The 11,433-nt window shown below is 40.6% G+C and overlaps 1 protein-coding gene and 1 long non-coding RNA gene across 2 annotated transcripts in view; one reads left to right on the top strand and one right to left on the bottom strand.

Moving 5' to 3' along the window:
- Positions 1-11,433, bottom strand: part of LOC108228907 (ectonucleotide pyrophosphatase/phosphodiesterase family member 2-like) — a 51,114-nt gene that overhangs the window by 13,484 nt on the left and 26,197 nt on the right. The window contains exon 3 of the mRNA XM_037980339.1: positions 2,288-2,406. Coding sequence (XP_037836267.1) covers positions 2,288-2,406 — 119 coding nt within the window. The remainder of the gene's footprint in view (positions 1-2,287; positions 2,407-11,433) is intronic.
- Positions 3,184-6,827, top strand: LOC108228548. Its single transcript, XR_001808208.3, has 3 exons — positions 3,184-3,280; positions 3,898-3,986; positions 4,111-6,827. It is a non-coding gene; the product is annotated as an uncharacterized LOC108228548 (long non-coding RNA).

The following is an 11,433-nucleotide window of genomic DNA, read 5'->3' as shown; positions in this document are numbered from 1 at the left end:
TTCAGCTTTTGTTCTTCTATCTTATGCAAATCTTCTTCAAATTAGCTGCTGTTTCACTTTTTGCGCTTTCATTAAACTTCAGCTGTTCAGCATATCTTCAGCCGCTTTCAGCAAAATCATTCAGCAAAAAAAGCATTCACACTGCATTTTCGCAGGAAATGCAACTTCTCTAGTTATACATTATAAATAACAATTCTAGTCTTGTCCACCATGTCTTGTGTTAATCTGGAAAAAGAAAAGAGCCCAGTTCCATCCTCCTTCAGTGTTTCTTTGCAAACACATCAACCAGCTGTAGTTCCCATGCCAGGCCACTAGTTGGAGCTTATACACGCATTTGAACAGAAACCAGTTTCTTGGGCATGTAAACAGTTCCATCCAAAATGATGAATACATGAAGTTCTGGTAGGACTTACAGTGAGGTCGGGTTGCTGCTACATGTTGAAAAGGGTGAGCATAAACAGCACTCTGCTATCCACCATTATTACTGTTGTTGATGTCCTCCTGCATGGGAAGAACAGCTATTGACTGTAGCTGTCAGTGGTGTGCATGTGTGATTTCACAGGTTGCGGCTAAAATGCAAATGGGAGAGTCCGAAATGTTCCACTCAGACCTGGGTTTAAAAAGCTTCAGTGTCAGATAATCCCATTGCTGTTGTCATGTGAACGAATGGCCAAACTGCAACATAAATGTTACAGTTTCCCTAAGAATCCAGCTTTGTGTAAACAGCCCCTCAGAAAACAATAGCAAATGCTACAGGCAGACTTTTTTAAGCAAAGAGGGCAGTCCGTCCGAACCCCCACCCCGTCTACGGGGGCGCACTTATGTCAAAACACATCATTATGATGCTCAGTTCAGAATGATCTGACAGGACAGAAAGGGGTTCCAGGTTATTTTAAAAGATACTGCCTTACCAGCTAATGTCAGCCTGATTTGGGGTGCTATGGGGACCCAGGATGTCCAAGCAGGGAACGAATAGCCTACATATAAAAATGTGGGTTCTTTTTAGGAGTGGTGATGCTTCAATATAGAAGAGAATCAAGAAATATCGTTGAATGCCATAGCAAAGAGTGTTGGTCACTGCAGGTGTGCAGAATTTTTGACACGTCACACCTTGTCTGTGTGTTTTGCCCTTCAGCCTCCTGGCCACAGAGTTGTGAAAGCTATTAGGTCCTTTTTAGAAGCAGAGAGACTAAGTGAAGCAGGCCACACCTGAAACAACACAGTTAAGGCATTGGGAGTGATATCCTCTCCGGTTATATTAGACAGTATAAGAAAAATTTCAGACCCAAATCTCTATATGGAAGGACAGGTTCAAACTAAATCATAAACATGGGGAAACTGCCAAGGTGGGTACAAAATGAGCTGAAGTGGGTATGATGTGGGCAGTGGTGGCCAGCTTAGAATACAATTTTCCAAGCAGTGAACACAAAAACAGGCCATAGTTTTCAAAACTGGCCACAGAAATTGCAGCTACATGGGTTGCTGGTGGTTAGGTCAATGAGATTGCATCAGAGAATTTGCATATTTTCCTGAATTTTTTTTTTCAGCTTTGAATCACCAACTATTCTCCAACAGATGCAGGCCAGTGAGATACTACCTTATGTTGCACCCTTTGGAGGAACAATGGAACACAATCATCCAGTGTCAAAGATAACAGAGTTATTCCCAAACATGGAAACCCTGAAGAAAACAGATCAGAAGCTCTAACATGACGCTGGAACATCCTACCACAGAAGCTTATGTCAATGTTCTCAGCATTTTGACTCCTTTGGTTCTTATAGTTCCCAAAATCTTGTTTGAATGAAAACTGTTTTACAGTACAGTGTAGAGCACAATATTGAGCTTCTTTTAGGTCAGAGAGATTCTATGCTAAGGATTTTGCTTGAAGTTTCATTATGGATGTCTTTAGATGCATTGGTAATTGTTTTATAATCACATTGCAGCCTTCTGAATTGTAATCAAATCAAATCAAGTGGTGCCTAAAGATTCCCACCCCTACTGTTCAGTCTATCATCCAAAAATGAAACGAGTAAATAATAAATGTATTGCATACATAAAATCACAGTAAAACATTTTGAAGTTTTTAACATAAAAAATATGGAGAAGTTCAAGAGGTGTAAACACTTTTTAAAAGGAACTGTAGGCACAGTACAACAAACCTCTTTGAGCTGCAGCTGTACAACTTATTTCTTCAGATGTGTTATGAATCAAGCTAATTTACTAAAACCACATCAGAAGGTATAACACTGAAAAGCATTTAAAAAACTTCTCTTATGGATGCAAATACATAAGCTTCCAACCCTTTATGGTAGACGCAGAGGCAGGGGAGGCGTGCAATGGTGTCTCCCTGCTGCAGCTCCTCCAGGCAGATTGCACATTCTCCTGCATCCTTGGTCAGGACATCCTCTGTAAGGCAACAGATGTGAGCAGGATATGAGTGAGGCTGTCAGCACTGAAAAACCTGACAAAATGTTAAAAGGAAACAGAAATAATGAGTCTGAAGTCAATAAATGAGCTTGGTTCTCACTTTCAGCCAGTGGAATTTTGGAATTTTTAAGATATTTAATCATTTATATAATTTATTTGGTAAAATACAGTGCTGCGCTGCAATATCAAATTTATTAATTGTTTTTTTATAAACCATACATTATTTTATTTCATTTAAATTGAAGCTCTTTTGAAAATATTGGACTTTCAGACCCACTTGTGCCTATTTCTGATTATAAATGTGGACTTTTTTGTTTAAATTAACAAAGATGACTTGTGTTTTAGTCTGTACTGACTGTTTTTTTCTGTTTTTTGTGATGGTCACATTAAGTAAAATGAATGTATTTGATTAATTCCAGATTCAGAGGTGTCACAGGTTTCAATTGACTGTGGAATGTTATAGTTCTTTAATGCAGTGAAGGGAGAAATCTTTTTCTTTAATGTTACTCGGTTATTCGTTTATATAATGAAGGGATAAATCTTTTCACACTTATGCAACTTGTTTTTCTGGGTCACTTAGATAACTTGTTTTTGTGAAACGGGGAATGACAACACTTATGTTTTTCTGTGTGCGGACACCTGGAAGTCTGGGAAAGTGGCTGCCTAACTCATAGCAGGAACACCTGCGTGGAGGGACTGGCCCTCCCTCTTCGCACGCGGTCTTTGCTTACTCACTTCTATAACACGGGAAAGCACCGAACCCCGGACAGAGTCTGCTGCGGGTTGCGCGCGAACGCCCAGCTACGTTGATGCTACTCTGCCCGGGCTGTCGGCTCTCCAGTCCAGTGTCAAGGTAAGAGGCGCCTATGTTTTATTAAGTTAGCATCACGGGGATGTGAAGCATTGAAATGCTGCTTGCTTTGCTGTGTTCTGTGGCGGAATAAAGTGACACAATTATTCTAGCAGAAACAGTGTGAGTGTGATTTATTGTGCCGACTCCTTCCGATCCTGTCTAAATATTTCACGAAACATGCAGAGACATCAGGGTGATCTTCACAGGTGAGCAAATTAAAGCAGGTGAGGTAAAACATGAACTGGAGCCCAGACCAGGAGTCACACACATAGGAAGCAGAGACTAATTAAAATAATTGTTGGCTATTAGACTTAGCAAAAACAATTTGACCGATTAGTCAACTACCAAAATAATCATTAGTTGCAGACCTAAATGGAAGTAAGCTGTTTGTGGCAAGAAATGAAAACAAAGTCATTGACTTAGGAATACTTTGGTTTTAAAAGATACTTACTCCAAACTCCTGAAAAGAAATATACCAGATCTGTGCAGTAAGCTTTGGGCTGATTTTAGGCGCTACAGGCACATTTATAACACTGAGAATGAGCATGTAGGTAATGTCTAACATGATGTCTTTATTGTCATGGCACATGATATTTTTGTGACTGTTGGTGTGACAGAGGATGCTGGTATAGGGTGAGATGGAAGCAGATGATTTACCATGGCAATCTGTAAAGGGAAAAGCTATTGAAAGAAGAAGAGAAATCAGGTATTTATTTTTCAAGAAAATTTGTGTTATAAAAATTTGTCTGAATTTATCAGAAGTTGTTTTTTTTTAATGTGTTTAAATGTATTTCTGATTTTTTTTAATTACTTTTATTGATGTTTTCCAGAATACAACCAAGAGGAGAGATAAACAAAGTCATAAGAGAAACAAAACAAACAAAAAAAAGACTAGAACTGCAAGCAGTTATCAACTGGTTCCAAGCCTCTGTGCTCCGCCCCTCTCCACACACTCCGCTCCTGACATCCCGCCGGCGTGGCTTCGCCGCGTCTCTCAGTCAGAGGACAGAGTTGAAAGCTCTCAGGACGGTGCGTATTCAAAGGCGTTCTGTGAGAAGCAATGGTATAATTTCTTAAGAAATCTTGGGAAGAAAATCTGCCATTTTATACCATACAGAGCCAAAGAAATAAATTCATCTAAAATCCATTATTTATTCCAAAAATACCAAAATATTCTCAGATGATCAAGTCTACGTCTTCAGTAATATGCATTTATCTCCATGTCCGTTGTTTCAATGCTGTTTCAGCAAAAAATATGTTAACTGTAATTTCATACCACAATGAGCCAAATAAATATTCATAAAAAATCCATAACTCTTCAAAAAATTACCAAAATATTCTCTAATGACCATACCTACATGTAGAAAAATTCTCTTTTATGTCTATGTTCCTGGATCAAACACATTCTTTATGAAAAATTGAAAACGTCATTTTCATGATGTCCAGCTAATACACAAAAATCATAAAATTGAAACTTTATTATAAAATTTCCCAAATATTCCCACATCACCGTGTGTATATGTGGAATAATGTTTGCACTTTGGGAAATCTCCTCACTTAACAGCTTTTGTAGAAGAAATTGTTAACCTTGGTCGTAGCTGTGCTGGTCATACTGAAATGTATTTAAAAAATCAATGTCTCAAAAAAAACTTAAAATAGTTACAGTTGACCATTATCATGTCCTTTGTTTGCCCAAATTTTCTAATCCACCATAGTCTAGAGGTGTTTCCAAAATAAAATAAAAACCAGCCATGTTGGTCATTTATGTTTTCCTTTATTAACCACAAGGGGGCGCTCAAATTCGAAAGATATTTCTTGTGCTTTGTAGTTTGGCTAAATCTGAACAGAGTACCATATTTCAAGTCATTTGGCCAAACAGAGTCTGAGTTGCTACTGCAGGCGTGAGTTACGAACTTCGTAAATAGTAACGACACGCTTAAATATAGAGCTGTGAATTTTGATCAGCACTTTGAGAAACCCTTTATTTGGCCTTAGGCACCACTGTTCTAAAATGTATTGATAAACTTTAAACTATTCAGAAGTTACGCTCAATAAACTTTTTTTTTTTTGGAAAAAAGTTTTTTGTTTATGCATAATTCATAAACCAAAATTTATTTTGAAAATCCATTCACATTGTTTGGTTAGCCGGTCATCAAGTCATACTACGTGAAATTTGACTTCAATTAGCTTTGAGCCTCGGGAGGAGTTAATGAAAGTAGGTTCCACATATTTTGAAAGTTTCCTACTAATTTGCATAATTTTACTTTTTTTTTTTTTCAAAACTCATGTAAAAAGGCATGCTTTACAGAAAACACCAGAATAGAGATACTGTGCGTACATGTAGTAGATGTGAAAGAATTCATAAAAAGTCATTTCTTGTTGTAACAGTGCCACCTAGAGGTCAAATTTTGCAACTTTTGCCTTAAACGTAGAGAGCGCAATTCTATAATTCATCGGCCATTTCCGCAAAGTTAAAGTTCGATTCGGCTGATTTCAAAGCTCAAAAGTGAGATAGCATATAAGCCACGCCCCCTTCATTATAATATTCAAGATATCGTCTTAATATCTTGATTATCTGTACTAAGTTTGGTGTAAATCCGTCAAGTGGTTATTCAGATATAAACTTTTTGAAATTATAGCACCCCGTATCGGTATAACTGCATAAAATTTAACACAAAGTGGCAACATCTCATCCACTATTTATGGCTATACCCTTAAGATCCTTATTTTGCCTAATGTGTTGTGCCAATGGTTCAATATAAATTGCAAATAACGTTGGTGATGGTGACAAACTACAGCCCTGACTTGTAGAGCGTTCCAGTTTTAGACTTCCATTAATCTTAATTCTGGCTAAAGGTGATTGGTACAAGGTCCTCATACAATTTACAGCTTTCTCATTAAAGCCAAATTTAATTTTAATAAAAAGTACTTATAATAATGAATCCTGTTTGGTCCTTTTCAACAATATCACCAATGAACTGCTCAAATCGTTTTACTAATATGGAGGTGTAGATTTTGTAATCCATATTCAATACTGATGTAGGTCTATAATCCAAGCACATCTCTTTCATCATTTTTTTTTTAAATGACTGTTATTATAGCCTCTCTCCAGAACGGCGGAAGGACTTCATGAACTAGTATATAATTAAATGTTCTTTCTAATAGTAAAAGAAGTTCTGCAGTGAAAGATTTGTACAACTCAGCTGGTAGTCCGTCACTTCCTGGTGTTTTACCATTTCTTTGACCTACTGACTGCTTTTTGTATTTCAGCCTTTGTTATGGGGAGTAAAGAATTTGGTTTTGCATCTCTCCAACTGAGGGGAGATCTAATGATTCTAAAAAGGCTTCTATTTGTTTGTCATTCGCAGAAGGAGGCTGACTGTATAATCTCTTATAGTAGTTCTAAACATGTCCCCAATGGTTCCTGGTGTAAGGATTTGGATTTTTGTGTTTTTGGTTCTGTTTTCTTGATTATTCTTGTTGTTGTTTTCAGTTTGGTTTTTTCCTGTTTGAGTTCCTGCTCAGTATTCACTCCTCCTCCGTCACTCTTTTGCCCTCCTTGCCACGCCCATCTCCACCTGTCCGCAATCATCTCCACTCACCTGTTTCCACTTCCCTCGTTACCCTCAGTACTCAAATACCCGGTTATTTCTCCCACTAGTCACTGGTTCATTGTTTTTTGTTTGCCGTTTGCTGCCGTGCTCCGTACCTTGTCTCCTTGTCGTTCTGCCCACTGTGTTTAGGATTTTTGTTCTTTGAGTTGCTGCCTGGTCAGCTTTTGTTTTGTTTATTTTTATTTAATAAATTAGTTTATTTTACTATGAGTCTGCGCTCAGGGTTCCTTTCTGTTGTCCACAATCCTGACACCTGGATCATATATAACCTGATTTGTCTTATCGTGCTTTAATTTACAGATGTTTCTATCGGCCTGTTGCCTGTTTATTAGCTCATAGCTTGGTTTTAGATCTGATTGGTATGATTGTCAAGTATGACTGTCTAATAAATTTTGATTTCTATTTCATATGTTAGTATTTTATCAATGTTGTTTCTAAATTCTTTTATTTTTGGAATCAAGTTGGGATTCTGGGTAGATTTGTGCTGTTTTTCTAGTTCTATTCTTTTTTATATGCTTCTACTTTTGATTTTTTTTAAGTACCACTGTTTTCAATAACTATTTTCCCCTTTTTACGGCATTGAGTTCATCCCACAAAATTACAGGGTTTACCTCTCAATTCTCAATTCAAGTCTCCTCTATGTAGGTTTTTATATTCTGTGCTATCTCAAGTTTGATTGTTTTATAGTTCAGCAGGCCTGCATTTAGACACCATGTTGTATTACATTCCAGAGAAGATACATTTAATTTTAATGAAGCCTAGGCGTAAATTCAGACTGGAAGACCTGCTTCAGCCTCAGCTGCATCTAATCGCTGCGTCGAGCACCTCCACTCCAGCCTATCAGCATCAGACCGCGCCTCCATCTCAGCCCATCAGCATCCGACCGCGCCTCCAGTGTATCCAATCAGCGAGCAAGCCTTCGTTTAAAAGGACCTCCATCATGGCCCCATCCGTTCACCGGCCGAACGTCCGAAAGTCGGCGCGCGTTCCAAAAGTCAAAATTCGAGCCAGATAACCCATCCTCCAGCTACCGTCAGTGAAAAGCGGACCGTAAATCCTCCGCTTCCCCAGCTGAGTGCCGCAGGGGCCGTCCTTCATCCGCTCAAACTTTGCCTTCCGTCTCGCCTGGGCCGTCAGCTCCCGCTCAAAGTCCTCCCGTATCAGCTGCCTCACCAGGCCGTCAGCTCCAGACCAAGTCGTCCCGTATCAGCCGCCTCAACCCGGAAATCAGACTCCTCGTCTGCTGCCCCTTCTTCAGGCTGCCATCCATCATCTCTCAGTCTTCTGCCGACGTTCATCATCTCTCCCCTTCGTTCGTCGCCTCTACGGACACGCTCCAGTGCTTCATCTCCACGCTTTCAGCTCGTTTGCAAGAGCGCACTTCTGTCGGCCCTGTCACGTCATCACCACTGCTCACTTCCGCACCTGTCAGCTCTCAGGCCGCACTCAGGACCCCTGTAGCTCTCCTTCGCTAATGCCCGCTTAGGGCCATCCGTGGGGTAAGACGTACTCGCTCACGACTCATTCACTGCTCCGGGTCATAATTATATAAATTAAAAAAAAAAAAAAAAGCTGACGGCTGTCACATCAATTCGGCTGCACACATTCAGCAGGACGAACTGTCGTGTTTGTGGCAGTGATATAGAGAGGATGTTTAATCTTAAAGCTTTCAATTTGACTCTCATTCATTAATTGTTTCAAATGAGGCATTGAGTATATAAATGACATCATAGGGATGGTTAGGTGTACTGCATTATTAGTAGGGATTCGCCCATCATAGCTCTAATATTTCTTCTCTTTTTACTGATTGCAGCAGTAATCTTCTTTCATGTTTTTTGAGTCATTTGATCGTTGAGCTATCTGATTATCTTTGTCATTTCTCACAGAGGGATCATGTAAACGCTGATTCAGGCGAACAAGCTCAGCTAGAGCACCAAAATCGTCCATTTCGAATGAAGTGCAGCGCTTATTTATGGTGGTCCACGCCAAGTTAAAAAATAAATAAATAAATAAATAATGATAGTAATAATTTTGCGTGGTGCATGATCACACTCCGCAACAGAAAGTGGGGCCTTCACGCAGGGGCAGGGATGGCGCAATTGTGTCACTGTTGGCGTGCGCGGTGTTCAACATATCAAGTATAAATCCAGCTTTTCGCGGCCATGCACTCAAACATTTCACCCAGGCTGTGAGCAAAAATTTAATTCGGCGTCCATTATTTCACCTTCCCCCGAAGTCGACCAACATGTCTCATTGACTGACGGTTTAGTGCTATTCCGAACTTGTCTGACCAACGCCTTCAAAAGACCTCTCAATCGGGCGTTTCTAGCAGTTTCAGTGTTTTCAAAGACTTGATTTGTTTTGTCTATCCTGATCGCAGGATTGAAATGAGTGCTTACTTGCCTCTCATCACCGGTTTTGATCTATAAAACAGTAGATCCATTCTTCATTAATATCATAAAACATCTGCTGCCAAAGCTGCCACAGCCCTCTCCGGACTGGGGATTGAGACACACTCTCTCTCTCTCACATGTAAGGTACGCATCAAAGGTTCGTTAAAAAAAAAAAATTATTCTGGCAGTCTGACGTAGCAAAACACAAAAAATTAACGGCTCGCAGCAGTGCTTGTGACTCTCACTCGCCTCGCGTAAAAGGACCGTAGCAACAAGCTCACGTTGGCTCACATACTCCGCTCTTCAGTGCAGCAGAGTGCTGCCCTGCCTTACCCCGTGCCTTTTCACCGCAACATTATATTGGTGTCATGCAGCAATACAGCAAGAGGCACGGGACAATTGCATGTATCAACCCAGTTTACGATGGATTGCGCATTCAGAGATGAGGCTCGTTGCTGCCGCACTTCGCGTTTTACACTTGTATTCGAACAGGAAATATGCAATTTCAGTATATTTCAATATAAAAATGTTTGAAATTAGTCATACATAAAGATCAGTGGTCAAATATTAATATTCATTTTATGTTATCTATCTTTTTATGATGACAGGTGGGGCGCTGCCTCGCCTGCCTCCCCTGACCGCACGTCTCTGCTTTAGATTGGTCTATACCAGACACAAAAATTCTAATCATGCTCACCCAGGACAGTTTCCTGCCACCTCCGTGGTTCAGTGGGTCATCAGAGCACGTTCTGCCCTCCTCTCCCTTTCAAACCCGGTCTTTCTGTCCATGAACCTGCTCAGCCTTCTCCGACATTCAGCCACTCGATTGCCACAGAAGGAGGATGGAGATTTTAACATGCCCATCTGTATTCATTTTAATGAAAGTGTTTGTTCATTCCCCACTTGCACTTTTCTCCATGTATTCAGCCACTGCAAAGATGCCCATTCAAAGTCAGTTTGCCCCCGCCGCACGTTCCATCAACAGTCATTGCGAGTCCAGGACCTGTCTTCAAGCTATTTCGTTATACCCGTCATCATTCCCGAACTGGCTTCCCTGAGGGATGTGATCACTGGTCTCTCTCAGGGTTTCCTAATAGGCATTTCCCAACACCCCGCCCGCCTCCACCTATGCCTGTTCCAAATCTTCAGTCGGAGCGCCGTGAGCCAGAGGTGGTAACTCAGCTGCTACAAAAGGAAATTGAAAAGGGTTTCATGTTCAGCTCACTTAAAGCTCTTCCGCGTGTTAGCATTTCTCTCTAAGGAAAAGACCGTAGGTGGTGATGGGACAGCTGAAGTCAGACTTTGAGGAATGTACTGAGCGTTTAAAAAAAAAACAAAAAAATAAAACGCAAAACAAGACCAGATCTGTCAGCAAACAAACGCATTCGCACGATTACTTGGATACAAGTCATTCAGAAGTACAAAGAGAGGACGTAGTTAAAAAGGGCTCAATAGACCGTACTGTTACTAGTCGTGGGTTCGACAAAATCTTCATTGTGACAATATCGCATTCACCGATGGCTATGTTCAATTCTTTTTCTTGGGAAGTATGATTCATTTGGGTGACAAGGCTGTCTCAGGCTCAGTTCGACAGCAGAGTACTAGTGAGCAATGAATGAAGCACCGAGTAATGAACCTTCGAGCAAGCAAGGGCTAGGAAGCCTCACTGCTTCTCGAGGCCTCATTCGGCCATCACTAAACGCAGGTCCAGCTAAGAGTTGGATTTCCCGGGTAATACTCTGGATTCCAAAGAAATGGTTGCGTCTCTACCTGCAGACAAACCGTCCCACATTCAGAGATTTCTCAGTCTCACATCTCATACTCAGTGCTTTCAAACCGTCAACCTTTATCTCTGCTGGGTCATCTCAAATTCATCATGTTCGTCATTCCCCTAGGCCGTTGTTTCATTTCCAGGCTGCGTGATCTAGAAAATTCTGTTCCTCCTTTGTTAATTCAGGTTCCTCGGGACGACAGTTGCTGTTCCATCCTAGCTTTTGAGCTAATCTGCCCAGAGATGGGAACAGCATCTCCTTTATGATGATGTCATTCTCTCTGCTGATTCCCTACAATTTTACACGGACGCCGCTCCGTCCTCAGGTTTTGGGGGTCTTTTCAGGGCAGCTAACTGAATGGCCCCCTTCATTTC

This window comes from Kryptolebias marmoratus, linkage group LG16 (assembly GCF_001649575.2).
Source record: "Kryptolebias marmoratus isolate JLee-2015 linkage group LG16, ASM164957v2, whole genome shotgun sequence".
In the NCBI taxonomy this organism is placed as follows: domain Eukaryota; kingdom Metazoa; phylum Chordata; class Actinopteri; order Cyprinodontiformes; family Rivulidae; genus Kryptolebias; species Kryptolebias marmoratus.
This window is presented reverse-complemented; position numbering and strand designations above follow the sequence as displayed.